We start from the raw sequence: 15,268 nt of genomic DNA, 5'->3' as shown, positions 1-15,268 counted from the left end.
TTCTGTGGAAATGTGAAGTGTTTTATACTGTTAGGTAAATGAATGGAAGAACATGAAGCATACCCCTCCCTTTACAGGTTCTCTTTCACAGATATAAGTATATGTGCACAAGCATTTCATATAAAACACTGCAAGATATTTCTTTTCAGAACCAACAAAATATTCCACATTATGTAATAACAATAATTATTTAGTACACCTTGCTAGTTGCTAGCCCGCAATATTCTTCTCTAATTGAGATATATATCAACTCCATAATTTATATTCAATAAACATTGCCACCACCTGATCCAGCCAACGTGACATCCTCAGGTTTCTTAACAGGACTTCTGCATGATATCTTGCAATACAGTGTAACAAATGTATAAGTGCATTTTGCATGATCAAGTAGCTTTGGCTTCCTAACCTTTGTAGGATGGGATGTGCCAACTGTCGTAGTTGTGCTTTATTAAATGGTGATGAGTTTTAGCTCACATGAATCCAATGAGTAACTACTCGCTTCTACAATTTTGACCAGTCAACCTTTAAATCACAAACGCAAAAATGGATGGCCTGAATGGAAATGATGGCATTTCACAACTTCTACAGATTGCACTTGATGGTAACTTCATGAGTTTGTTTTGATTCATTTTTACAGCAAGACTTGCCTGGTTGATATGTTTACGTGTGTACACCACTTTTTTTTTTTAATTTTTGTGCAATCACAATTAATTTAATCACAAACACTAAAAATAAATCCAGCAATTAGCTTTGTTATGAATAGTCATCTCGCTCCTTATAGGTGTATGAGTCTTGTACTTCTTCTTGTACAAATTCCTCCTTCTTTTCCCAACCATTAGGCCAACCTCCATTGGCCTGTGTTGTGGCACCATAAGACTTGGTGGTACCATAATTTATATAATTTTGAGTAATGTCCCCTGTTTCTTCATCAAGCTCATCTTCATGGATAAATCCACATTTTTCTTCACTTGTTTCCTCAGGGTCTGCCCAGGGTTGCTTCTCTCCTGAGGCAAATATTGCATAAAACACAACTCCGCCGTAGTGGACCAGGGCAGCAATCAGGAAAACATACTGCCATTCTTCGCGTGACTGCGGTGACAAAGAGCAGCACGGTGAGAACAGACTCCCCATGTTTGAAAAGCATAACCTCTTCTTCGAATGCTCCACCATCAGGCTTTTCATAAAAACGCTATCTTTAGGGGAAGACCCTGTTCTGACTCTATAAAGCAAAGACTGTGGTAGAAACTTTCCATAATCTTATGACGTTCATTAATTAAAGTCTTTTAAATCTCAGGTTCTTAAATAAAACTCCAAACATATATTTGGTCTGCTAATTTTTAAAATACCCATCATCTCTCTGGAATTTCCATTGATTTACGTGTATTTTTTCCTCCTACTTCTTTTGTTTATTTCCTTATGGTGAACAATAATTGTGAAGCTCTACAGATAAGGACAGAGAGCTAATAACAATATTCTCCCACTGATAACTGCAGAGTCTGAATTGATGTTTCCAAATAAAGCTCAGAAGTCTTCTATTGAGTGCTCTAATAAGCTAAGAGAAAAAAAGGTCTTCTGTTGTTGTTTTGCTACACCAGAGATACAAGAAATATTAAAAGGTGTTGAAAAGCACACTGCTTATTTGTTAGGAAAGAAGATTTCCTCGGAGTTCTCAGAGATTTTCTAGTGAGCCTCAATTAACTCCTTTACCAAAGGTCTGGTGGCTGGACCATAGAGAGAGTGCCAAACAGAATACAGTAACTCTTCTCTACCATAAGGGAGAATCTTCTAAAACAGAACATTTCTTTAGCTACATCTTACCTTATTCTTTGTCATTGCACCAACAATGATAGGGCAAACCATTCCTGACAACGTGCCAACACCATTTGAAATGCCCATTAAGATACTGGCATATCTCGGAGCAATATCCAAGTGGTTAACATTGAAACCTGAAATAACACACATCAGCTTAGAGTCAGGGAATCCTAAACCCCTGGGAAGTAGGTGACTGTAGGATATTCTCTACCACACTCAACACACTCAACGCTCTCCTTACAGGAGACTAGGTATATAGCAGGTGCTCAGTAAATATTTTTTTATACTTTAGCTCAAAGATATGATTGGGGTGGAATGAAGTATGGTTTCTTATTCAATACTTAATACATGATGCTCAAATCACAGAGAAATATTCTCTTTAAAAAAAGAAGAAGAAGAAGAAGAAGAAGAAGAAGAAGAAGAAGAAAGGTAAACAGGAGGAAAATGAGAAGTGACAAATCCAAATAACAATTTCTAAATGTGTTATTCTTTTTACTTTCTAGTGGGACTGTGTTAAGTAAATTTTCAACAATAGAATATTAAAGAGGAAAAGAGAATATGTGCATTATTCCAGCAAAAAGCAGCATGTTACATTTATAAATTTAAGAACATGTATCTTACCAGAAATAGCAAATCCGCTGAATCCCACTGCAAGTACCAAGAATGAGATCGCTACCCCTCTAGTATGAGAATAGCCAACAACCAGAAGCAGGGTTGCTTCCATGCCAAAACCTTCAGAAACAAACACACGTGAACACTTCAGAAATTTTTGTAAATTTTTCCAATGAGCCAAAAGTGCTAGAACTTCTCAAGCTTTTCTGACCTAAGAAACCCCTTCAGGGAGTCTATCTTAAAAGTAATAACAGCGGCAGCTGGGTGGCTCAGCCCATTAAGCCTCAGACTCTAGACTTTAGCTCAGGTCATGATCTCAGGGTGGTAAAATCAAGGCCCAGGTAGCCCATGCACTCTGTGTTCAGTGGGAAGTCTGCTTGAGATTCTCTCTCTCCCTCTGCCCCTACCCCACCTTCTCTCTCAAATAAATAAAATATTTAAATAATAATAATAACAGTTATAATTTATGCAGAGAGATTACTGAGATTACTGAAGCTTTCCATTTTATTTTTTTAAAGATTTTTATTTATTTATTTCACAAACAGAGATCACAAGTAAGCAGAGAGTCAGACAGAGAGAGAGAGAGAGAGAGGGAGGAGGAAGCAGGCTCCCCACTGAGCAGAGAGCCCAATGCGGGACTTGATCCCAGGACCCTGAGATCATGACCTGAGCTGAAAGCAGAGGCTTTAACCCACTGAGCCACCCAGGTGCCCCTGAAGCTTTCCATTTTAATAAAAACACTGAGCACACCTTTTAGTTTCAATGGTGGACAAGGATGAGCTATTTATGTAGTTATTTAAGGCTAGGAGTCATAAGGGGTTCCTGGGTAGCTTAGACATCAAGCATCTGCCTTCAGCGCAGGTCATGATCCCAGGGTCCTGGGTTCAAGACCTATGTCAGGCTCCCTGTTCAACAAGGAGCCTGCTTCTCCCTCTCCCACTCCCCCTGCTTGTGTTCCCTCTTCTGCTGTCTCTCTGTAAAATTAATAAATAAAATCTTTTCTTAAAAAAACCTAGGAGTTGTGAAAATTTGAGGATAGGGAAGCAATTATAAATAAATAGGGAAAACATGAATTTAGCTGCATATTTGACATGCACAGTAAAATTACTCATTCCTGTAGATCAGCACTTCATGAACCAAAATCATGTCCTTCACATGACTTATGTACTTACCACCACAATTCATGATCTTTCTTACTGTAGTAGTTGAAAGAATTTGCTTGCTTCTTAGAAAATCTGCGATCTGTCCTCCAATGGGCACAATAATTGTCATTACTAAGTGTGGCACAGCAGATAGCATGCCAACCTGAAGAAAAAGAAGAAGAGAAAACATACACATGAACATACGTAATATGAGCAATGGTCTGGGTTGTTTGAATCTGTCATAAATTCTTTATAGGAAAAGAAAGAGAAAAATACTGTCTTCAAATGACCACTTACTCATTCCTAGAATAAGCAATAACTTCCACAGAATAAATGAGAAAAGCTAACTAAGTAAAATTACTTTTTATCTTTTAGGAGAGAATAATGCTTTTTCCTGTATAATGAGTCAGTAAATTTTGAGTTTATGAATAAACTATCCTGAATCTTATCACAGAGTGATTCACATTTATGTGCCATTTCATATTCTTGAATATATTCACAAAAATTTACCATTAGTGAGTGAGAGAGTGACAGAGACAGAGTCAGAGGGACAAGAAATGTATCTGACAAGCTTTAAAGAGGCTGTATTTTTAATTTTTTTTTTAATTTTTAAGAAGGCTAAAAAACCTTAATTGCATTTTAAATATGTATCTCTTATGAGTTTTATATTTAGTTTTGAAGCTAAATTTAGCCCAAAAAATGCAGATCGGTTCTTCAATTTTAGGTATTTTCTATGTCAAATATTAGTATTTTGTCACATTGTAACACAGCGGTATGTCATATGAAATAGCTCAACCGAAAATCTAACCTACCAGCATCAATTCAACACACATTTCTTGGCTAATAATTTTGTGCAAGACACTCTTCTCTGGGCATCATGAGGGCAGGAAGTATGAATAAAATGCATTTTAACTGTGTTCATAGACTAAGCAGATTTTGACTATAAACATATTAAGGAAGTTTTTTCTTTTTTTTCCTAAGTGTAATTTGAAGTATACTTCCTACAGATTATAAGTACTGGGGAAAAGTGTATTATTTGTGTATAAAAATGTCTTCCAAGTTAGATTATTGAAAGTTTGGGACAAAGATTGGTCAGTTTCACAATGGCATACAATAGAGTACCGCAAGTCCAGTTGCTGTCATGATTAACCCAGTTAGTGAATGACTCCTACATAGCTTAAATGTCTGAGTTATTTAATTCGCTCTTTTTTATCCAGATGAAAGTTTATTATATTGTTACTCTCTTGTATCGATGAAGAAAATATACTTAAAAGGGCTAAGTCATTTCTAGAACCAAATATTGAGCCATTTTTACCTGAGTCTGAAACCTTGGCTTTTAAACACTATGCCTAGCACTATAACCATCTGAGAAAGAAAAATCAAATAAAAGCAGACAATGTGCGGACTGCTTTTAATTTAGTTCAAAACCTGTCATTTAGTAAAGGCTTAACAAATTTGAACTAAGTTTAACTATAAGGTAAACCGACATTAAAGCAAACATTATCACCTTTGAGAATAGCACCTCAAAGCAGAGTTGTTCTTTATTCCTGACTACAGTAAATATATTTAAAGCAACCAATATGTAGAAGAAGCCCTCAGACAAGAAAACATTCTGAAATACACCACGTAAGGATTTGTGCAACATTGTATGTTGTGTGTTTGCTTTTAGAGGCAAAGAAACCGGAAGAGTGACTTGCATTTCCTAAATTCGCATAATGGGCCCGCATCTTGACTCAATGAGGCATCTGAGAGGCTCTAAAGTCCAACACCCTTTGCTATTTACTATCTACTCAAATAGACATTTTAATTCCTTTGGATAAATGAAGAATAAAGTTATGATTATTAGCTATTCACTTTTAGCAAAGCACTATGGAAAGTGCAAGGAGCTAACGATCTAGAGGATAATGAGACAGAAGTTGGGGATACCCTACTCTACTGACTTAATACTTGAAGGCACTCAAACTCTCAGTTTCTAGGACAATATGGGGACCTATTCAGTATGTGACATCAGGACCAAGTTGCAGAACTTTTTGAAAGTTATTCAATGATCTCCTCAGTCTTTGGTGATTTACCATAATCACCTGCAATCACATGTTATCGGAATCTCACAACTTTTGGGGAGTATCATTATTTATGATAATCCCACAGCACTTTGCTCATTATTTTAAGGTTTCACAAGACTAGGCTAAATGTTCTGAGTCTATGACTGATTGATTCTTCATAGAAACTCGTTAGACTTCATGCATTCTTCTCTTTGCTTTTCTGGGTCAAAGTCTGGATTTCCTCTCTCCCCACCTGTTCCATATTCTGTTTAGAAATTGGCAGGCTATCACACAACAAAGAGCAGCCACTCAACGCTTCTCCTCTGCTCCTCAATGTAAAGCTCAAAAGGAATGAATGTTTCCTCTCATTTGGTTGCCTCTTGTAACCTGATCTCTCAAAGTGCTGGTCAATCCAAGCATTAGCCTTCCCTTGATAGGTCATTTTCAAAAGGCTAAAAATGTTTCTATATAAGCATTATATACTATATATATAATATAATATATTAATTATAATTTATATTAATTTTTAGTTTCTATAAAATACTAAAATATAACTAAAAAATATAACTTAAAAATATGACTTTAAAAAATATAACTTTATAATGTTAAAAATAATATAAATACACATCTATGTATATTTCTGCTTTAACCGGGCCAGTCTACTTGAAATGAAGATTGAGCTATTGCACTTGTGTTTTAATCTGCAGGATACTCAATTTAACTAAGGTTGGAGACATCTATCCTCCATTTAAATATTTTAGTTTGCTTACATTTTGCCATGATTCTGAAGGAGGGTATTAATGCCATTATTTATGAAAAAGAAAATCAAAGCTGGCAATCATTCAAAAACCAGCCCCAGGTTATGTATCAATAGTTTATTGCAGAGCTTGGATCCAGAGCCATGCCAGCCTGGATCTAAAGCCTGTTTTCTATTTCCATTACTACCTCCTTTATACTCTTTTCAATAAGTCAGTGACTTTTTTTTTTTAAGAGTATAATCAAAATCTTCAAGCCAATCTGTGTGTGTAGAACTTATCTGAATTTTAGTTAAAAATATAACAAGTGAATCAGATCAACTCATCTGGTTATTCTATTTAGCTTTTGCAAAATATCATTGCTTTTACTCAAGCACTTTCAATTAAGTGGAGCTACAGGCCCAGAATGACCACACGGCTTCGTTAACATCAGTTGGTTCCTTCACTTCTCCCCCATGAGACCTGACTTTATTAATAGCCTCTCAGTGTCATATTTGTCCTAGATTATGAAAATGGACTCACACCTCCAGCCGCCTTTGTTGAGAAGTGTAACACCTCTCAGAGCTTCCAAAGGCTACCCTGCAATGTTTGATCAGCTCTAGAGAGAAGAGCCCTATCTAAAGCAGCCATTCTTCTCAGGAATGGAGGAAACAGTTTCCTTAGAAACAGGGATTACAAAAGAGCTCTTAGAATAGCTTCTCCCTAAACTCAGGTTTTCTTCAATTCCAGGCCTCAGATAGTCTTTCAAGTAGAGACATCATATGAATAGAGAGCCCAGCTGGATGTATGTAATGACATGAAGAGAAATGGCCAGTCCATGAGCAGCACACACAAGTGTATTCAGTACTCCGCAAAGGGCTTGGCAGGGATGATATTTAACAAATACTTGCTAAGTGCTTAAATGAAGATAGGGTCCACCTGAATTTGAATAGCATAGTAAAGGGAACTGAAACATAAATTAAAGAATTGGGGCTTAAGCTTGATTCAGGCATATATTACCAGCGTGGCCTTAGGCAACACAATACCTTCCCTAGTTTGTTTCCCCATCAACAGAAATGATGAAAGTTATCCAGCTGGTCAACCAAATAAGGTTGTTCATGAATATGAAAGGATCTTGTGAATTTCAAACACTTCTATAAATATAAAGTCGTTATTTTTATGTTCATTTTGTCCTTCTAGAAAATCCCAGAATGATTATATTTTCACAGCTATGAACAAATGTCTCTAAGATTTAGCATACTGTGCTGTAACTGGTAACTAGTTACTTTCCTGTATACCGCCAAGCTGTGAACTCCTGAGCATGGGAACAATGATTTTATTTCTGAACCTAACGCAAATCTTCACACACATCCCATTCAACAAATGCCTGTTAAGTGAATAAGTTGAATAAATGACACACAAGAATGTTTTCAGATTTTTTTTTTTGCTTTCTCAAATCTTTTAGCAAGACAGCTTTTCTTAAGTTTATAGGAAATTAAAAATTTTTTTTTTACTTGAGTATAGTTAACACACAATGTTATATTAGTTTCAGGTGCAGGACAAAGTAATTTGACAAGTTTATATGTTATACTATGCTTACCACAAGTGTAGCTACCGTCCATCAGCATACAACATTCTTACAATTTCATTAGCTATATTCCCTATGTTGTGCTGTTTGGTCCCATGACTTACTCATTCTATAACTGGGACCCTGCATCTCACGTTCCCCTTCACCCGTTTTGCCCATCCCTCATTTCCTATCCTTCTGGTAACCATCTGTTTGTTCTCTGTATTTACAGGTCTTATTCTGCTTTTCATTTATTTATTCATTTGGGTTTTGTTTTGTTTTAGATTCTACCTATGAGTGAAATCGTATGGTATTTTTCTCAAAACCTGATCTCAAGTATAATACCATCTAGGTCCATTATGTTGTTACAAATGGCACAGTCTCATCCTTTTTATGGCTGTGTGATATTCCAGAATGTCTGTGTGTGTGTGTGTGTGTGTGTGTGTGTGTGTGTGTGTGTCTGTGTGTCTCTGTGTGTGTCCATGTGTATTATTACATCCTTCTTATCCATCCATCAATCAGGACTACATCAAAATAAAAAGCTTTCACACAGACAAGATAACCAGAATTTTGAAAACATTGAAGAAGAGATTAGTAATTATTTAAACACAATTCCATTTCAATAAAATATTTTTTTGTTCACTGTTACATTGTCTCTGACTTGAGACTTAAAGGAAGTTATTGTTTCTTTAGAGGGGAAAGGCTACAGGGCTGTCCACCTTAACTGAGCTATAAGTTCCATGAGGACAGAGACTGGGTTGATTTTGCCTGTGTTTCTATCAAAAAGAGCGATTTCTAGCAGACAGCTGAGTACAGGAGACACTCCAACACCTCACTGAGTCTTTATTTCCCAGAAGTTGTTAAGTGGATAAACAAATAAATGAGTAACTCCTAAAATTTAGAAGATAAAATATTGACAAAGGAACTTAATATTCAATTGAGCACAAAAATAATGCACTGGTTAAACAAGGACAATTTTCACATACCTTGCTGATTTCAAATCCAAAGACTTCCTCAAAGTAGGCTGGCTGACTGATAAGCAGTAAGTAAAATGTCCAGCTTCTGCAGAAGTTGGCAACAATTATTGCATAGACAGGCATAGATGTAAAAAATTTCCTCCATGGGGTCTTGAATTTCTGAAATCCCAAAAAAGAGAGCCATTCTGACCATTTAAAATATTTTCTTATTTACTTAAGACTTAAGACTTAAGACTTAAATGGCAATAAGAGGTGCTTTGCATTTCCAGGATGTATATGTTGAGGCATGAGTAGGAGGTAATGAAGTTAATTGCAGCAGTTTGGTTAACCTTAGCTGCATGAATAATTGTTGGAAGAAAAAAAATATATTAGCCTATTCTTCTGATTAAATTGATTCCATTTGAGGACTGTATAAGATCCTACGTTTATAGAAAACAATTCCTAAAGCACAGATCCTAGTTTCCAAGATTTTTTTTCTTTTCTGGCAGTAATAAATCACACTTCAGTTAAAGATCCTTGCCCTATCAGTGTCCTTGTTGGTATCCAAAATGTTTTATCTAAAACACTGAGAATTCAATATAGTTAGGATGAGAAAAATAAAAAAAAAATTAAAAGTGCAATATTCTAGACCCTATGTAAAGTTAATAATACCATTATCTATAAATTCTCTTTAATATGTAATTTTTTAAAGATTTTATTTATTTATTTGACAGAGATCACAAGTAGGCAGAGAGGCAGGCAGATAGAGAGGAGGAAGCAGGCTCCCTGCTGAGCAGAGACCCTCCCCCCAATGCAGGCTCGATCCCAGGACCCTGAGATCATGACCTGAGCCAAAGGCAGAGGCTTTAACCCACTGAGCCACCCAGGCACCCCTATAAATTCTCTTGATAGACAATGAATGTCAATATAAATTCTATAATTCTGAAGGGCATGGTTCTATAAAACTCACATGGTAGACAGCTGGGTTGAAGTATGTAGCTACCCAGCACAGACCATGGACACATCATACCTAGTTATTTATGACATTCAAAACATTCAAAATTAGCCACCTACATGGGATTGGCTTCGCTTATGATACCCATTTAGAAATTATATCTAGTGTACTCAAAGATTCTATATATGCCCAAATATGAAGCAATTATCTTCCCCTAAGACTAACATTTTTAGTCTTGGGTCTAACATTTTTAGACCCAAAAGTGTCTCTCATATTCTCACTTCCTCAGTGACTTTATTTTGAATGTCAAAATACTGTTCGGTGAAGTCAGAGTAGCCTGAAATAACTCCACTTAATGCTAGCTTGGGATCATTAACCTGGCCAAATTAGTAAAAGGGGAGACAAACATTTTTTACACAGATTTGGTAATTATTCCTGGATGGAGAGCCTCATAACTGCTAGTATTGGCTGTGACTCTAACTACTCTAATTAAGCATTTCAAGGTCACTTTAACAGTAATATAGTAAGAAGCTATATCGTCGCGATCACAAATACACATGACAAAAAAGAAAAATCAAACCAAACCAAAAGCATCTCCTAATAACATATAATGAATACTGTGGTTTTGAATGAAAATATCCAGTGACAATATCATAGCTGGGTTGAAAATGTGTATTTTTAAAACCCTATACACTTTGGGAAGATAATGCCAGATAAATATATTTATTTCACAGAAAATGAAAATTGTTCAATACAGGGATGTCAGCATTGTGGTGTTATGTTAGTGTAAGAAGTAACTTCAGAATATTATTAAAAGTAAATAACTTTTTCCTGCTGGGAAAGCGTTTCTATTATTCGTATCTGGATCATCTCTACTAAGAAATTTATTCTTCAGGTTGTAAAACACTTCATCAAATATGAGATAGAAGCATCTAATTTTATATCTTAAAAAATTGTTCGGGGTCATAGGAGGGCTTATAGTATCCTGATAACAGTCTACTTACTGACCCGGCTGTTTGCTTCACATGTGTGTATGGCTTACAAAAATGAAGCAAGTTGTTCACTTATGATTGATGTGTTTTTCTGTATACAGGTTAAATTTAATTCTTTTTAAGAAAAAATATTTAAAAGGTATTACAGTCAGCTGCAATGTGCACTTCTTAATTAGATGCAGACTCCAAAGAAATAGCCACAAAGGACATATGATAATAGACTAGATATTTGAATTTGGACTGGGTATTAGAAATCGGAATATGATCTAGGTATTAGGTAATGTTAGGGAATTATTCTTCATTGTTTAGATATAATAATAGTACTTAATTGTGAAGAAGTATTTTTAGTTTTCTAGAGATGCATGTGAAGTATTTGTGCTAAAATTTCAAAGGAAATGAGTTCTCATTTCCTTTGAAATCATTCAGCAATAAGAAAAGTGAAATAAATAAAGCAAAGTGTTGACAACACTGGCATGTCTGCAGTGGATACATGAATGCTTCTATTACTATTCTCTCTGTTTTGCTGTATATGGAAATTTTCACAATAAAAATTTCAAAATAACCGTAAGTACAATGACCAAAATATAATTAATTTTTAATTTTGATTTGAAGCTATAGGAAAGTATCAAACTTCAGTAAGAAGTGGAATATTATGTTTGGAAAAAATACTATGTTTGGAAAATATTATATAAATGGACCATTCGTCCATTTACAGATGGAAACAGGCAGGTGGAAGTTCTATGCCAGTCCAGAGAGCAAGAATTTATTTTTAAGTACTGAAGTTTCACTTCTGAATGATATCCAGTATGGGATTTTTCTTATTCATTAAAGGCCTCAACAATAGTGGGTGATAGATAGACCTTTTTTACCTAGGCTGGAATGTCAAAGACAGACCTCCTCTAATAATGAAGTAGAGAATTACAGCTGGACTGAAACTTAATTAGAAAGAGGGGAGGAGCCTTCAAAAGAAAGAGAAGCATAATTTATAGGAGACACTGGTTCTCTGCCTTCCAGCTCTCAGCATAAGGAAATTGAGTTACTGTTTAGGTGCTGAATTTCTGAGGCTGTCTAAATACATTAGTTTTGCTTCCCAATTTTTAATAGTAACAAATGGCTATTAATTAATATTTATGATATATTAATGTCACACAGACTAAAAGATTTGCATTATTGATGCAGAGCTGCATTTTCTCTCTCCACAGAGCCCATGCAAGAAATCAAATTAGAATCAGAAAAGGGGTCCATGTTATATTTTTTATGATACTTTATCTTCATAAAAATAATCCTGAAAATAAGACTTTATCAATAACAAGATTATATTACATTAAAAATAATTTTATGTCAGCTATTACTGACTTACTAATGATTTTGGATTTCTTTAACCACTTATAGTATAAATTCACATGTGTAAAACCTAGATTTAGACAATTCAATACACAAAAAATAGCCCTTTTCATGATTGTGTTGGGTGATCTGGCATTTCCTACTATCTGAAATTAACAAATATTTGTTGAATTTGTTTAAATTATGAGCCATTTGAACATTTATAAAAGCTTATTTAGGTTTACAGTCATTGCCATAGTCCAGGGAAAATTTGAAAATCATTAAGAAAGATAAAGAAAAATAAAAAAGAATTATAGATGGGGGAAGTAACAATTATTCCTAAGTCAGAAAGTATGGATGGAAGAAAGAAAACAATCATGATTGACACCAAATTGGTTTTGTTGAATAGGGACTCAGAAAGTGGTTTGGTTGGTCAAAGGGAGGTGAGATGAAGAATAAAAACAGGAATGTACACCATAATAAAGTCCTTACTTCCATTGCACCTAAAAGATTTGCACTCTCTCCAATGCTTTCTTCAATGTACCTACGTTCTTCATCTGTAATAGTAGGATGCTTTGCAGGACTCTCATAAGACACCAAAAGCCAAAACATGTACCAGACCATTCCAAAGCTTCCTGCAAGGAAGGGGTCAAAAGAAGAAAATCAAAAGTCTATCATAAATACCCCCATTTAACTATCATTTGCTGGAATAAAACTGTAGGAATCTCATGATAAACCCATTCTCTAGGATGGGAATTGGAGTTTATGCTTCTCCAATTCAGTTCTTCTCATGTTGATGCCACTAAACTCCAAGCTTCCTGAAGGCTGGTCCTGTAGTTTTATCTTTTTGTCTCCAATAAGGCTGAGACACAGCATTGGATAATTATTGAATAGTGTGGTTTGGGATATGTTCAGACATCCAATGAACATTTACTGCCTTTACTATTCCAGTCACTCTGCTAAGTGAGAGAAACATGGTGAACAAGACAGAATTCCTGTCTTCAAAGAATTTTATAAGGGAGGATTGTTTTTTTATTTGCCTTCCTTGGCTATATTAGAGTGCTCTGTGTTTCCACAAAAACAAAAGTACTCATTTCCCTTTCTTGTTAGCACTTCCAGATCTAGTAAAGAGATTATTAAATAAAATCTAGATTATTTTAGCTTGGGTGGCTACCATTCATAAAAAAGGCAGGGGGGTGCGGGACTTCTGTAATTAATGTAGTATCATTTAACACTTTATGTGACGTACCATTATTATTTTTAGTACATAATATTACGGCAAATGAAAGCTATAAATTCTAACACAAAAGACTGTTTACAATTTTTTTGCATCCTTTTCCTTATTTAACACTCCATTAAAACATGCCCTTACTGTCAAATGTAAATCTAAAGTATTAATAAAAGAAAGTATTTCAAGTGATTCATTCCGGTTTCCCAGAGGCTAGTCATGTCATTTTTGGTTTCTACTGTTCTTTATCCCTTGGGTAACAGTCTAAATGCTCCTGATCTCTATAATACTTTTTTCTTGCTTGTTCAATCTCTAAGAATTATTTCTTAATACCACAGATTTTCACGGGCCATGCTCCTTTTCGTTACCAAACATGACAGCAAACACAAATGGGAGTTAGATGGTGTGTGAAAATTTGGTATAGTATAGTGGTTATGGAATATGGCTCTCCCAGATTCAAATCCTGGCTGTGTCTCTTACTAGTAACATGCTCCCATCAATGACTGACTCTCTGTGAACCTCCACTCTAAAACGAGACAATTTCTTTTCTATGAGATTGTGGCAAAGTATAGTTAAAGGAGATAATGCATGAAGCAACTAGCATGGTGAATGGCACAAAATAAGCACTCAATAAATGAAAGCTCTTGTAATCCAGTAGTAATTATCATCACCGCCAACTGAATGCATCTGAAGTGCCGGACTTTCAGCTAATTGCTATATATGCATTATCTTCCTTTAACATAAGCCACTATACAGGTCTTATCTTATTAATTTTTGAAATATTAATATTGAACACGAGGCTCAAAGACCTAATTTTTGTTATACACAGTAACTAAGCAAGTACTATGGGGCTGTGATATTTTCAGATTATCTAATATTTAAACTTTGTATCATTCAATGATAGCTATTAAATGAGATACAACTTGAAATAATGAGATTGATTTTCATGAGTGCTTTGTGTAAATTAATATTCTTTTTTTTTAAAAAAAAGATTTATTTATTTTGAGAAAGAGAGAGAGAGAGAGCATGTGCACGTGCCAGGCACATGAGCAGGGGAAGGGGCAGAGGGAGGGTGGGGGAAGCAGAGTCCGCCCTGAGCAGGAAGCCTGAGGCTGCTGATCTCATGACCTTGAGACAGTGACATGTGCCAAAACCAAGAGTGGGATGCTTCATCGACTGAGCCACCCAGGCACCCCTGGAAATTAATATACTTACTTTACAGTCACATCATATTTTCAATCACGTAATGGATTCAATTAAGGGACAAATCAGAAGATTTAATGTCCGGGCATACCAACTTGTACTATATACCCTATACACATTTGCTTTCAACTTCTTTGAATTATGGACTCTAAAATCTAATGAAAGATATGGATTAAAATCTAAGAAAAACATCTCCCCAGGAAAAAAAAAATGTACAAAGGTATGCATGGCTTGTCCTTTAGGACGTTCATGAATCTAAAACCTATCTATGGCTTTTGAACCAGGATAAGAGCTCCTGCTATAAAGCATATTTAATAATATTCTGCAAACATAAGAATTCTCTCTGATGAGAACATTTTGAAATGGGGGTGGATCATGCTGAATTTGGAAGCAGCCATATACGGTTCAGTTCTACCTCATGATGTCCTTAATATTTCACATTCTCCTGCCCATGTCCAAAGATGGTATTAATCAATGACATCATGGGATGCCTGGGCGGCTCAGTTGTTTAAGCCTCTGCCTTCAGCTTAGGTCATGATCCCAGGGTCCTGGAATCGACTCCCGTATCGGGCTCCTTGCTTAGTGGGGAGCCTGCCTCCCACTCTGCCCGCCTCGGCTTTCTCTCTCTCTCTCTCACTCTCTGACAAATAAATAAATAAAATCTTTAAAAAAAAAAATCAGTGACATCAGTTGGAATCCAGC

The 15,268-nt window shown here is 35.6% G+C and overlaps 1 protein-coding gene across 1 annotated transcript in view; it reads right to left on the bottom strand.

Annotated features, from left to right (window-relative positions):
- Positions 1-627: 627 nt before the first annotated feature.
- Positions 628-15,268, bottom strand: part of SLC17A6 (solute carrier family 17 member 6) — a 40,831-nt gene continuing 26,190 nt past the window's right edge. The window contains exons 7-12 of the mRNA XM_032359479.1: positions 12,628-12,770; positions 8,896-9,045; positions 3,597-3,729; positions 2,434-2,544; positions 1,819-1,946; positions 628-1,089 (exon numbers count right to left, since the gene is read on the bottom strand). Coding sequence (XP_032215370.1) covers positions 754-1,089; positions 1,819-1,946; positions 2,434-2,544; positions 3,597-3,729; positions 8,896-9,045; positions 12,628-12,770 — 1,001 coding nt within the window. The 3' untranslated portion in view covers positions 628-753. The remainder of the gene's footprint in view (positions 1,090-1,818; positions 1,947-2,433; positions 2,545-3,596; positions 3,730-8,895; positions 9,046-12,627; positions 12,771-15,268) is intronic.

Source organism: Mustela erminea, chromosome 9 (genome assembly GCF_009829155.1).
Source record: "Mustela erminea isolate mMusErm1 chromosome 9, mMusErm1.Pri, whole genome shotgun sequence".
NCBI classification, from domain to species: Eukaryota; Metazoa; Chordata; class Mammalia; order Carnivora; family Mustelidae; genus Mustela; species Mustela erminea.
This window is presented reverse-complemented; position numbering and strand designations above follow the sequence as displayed.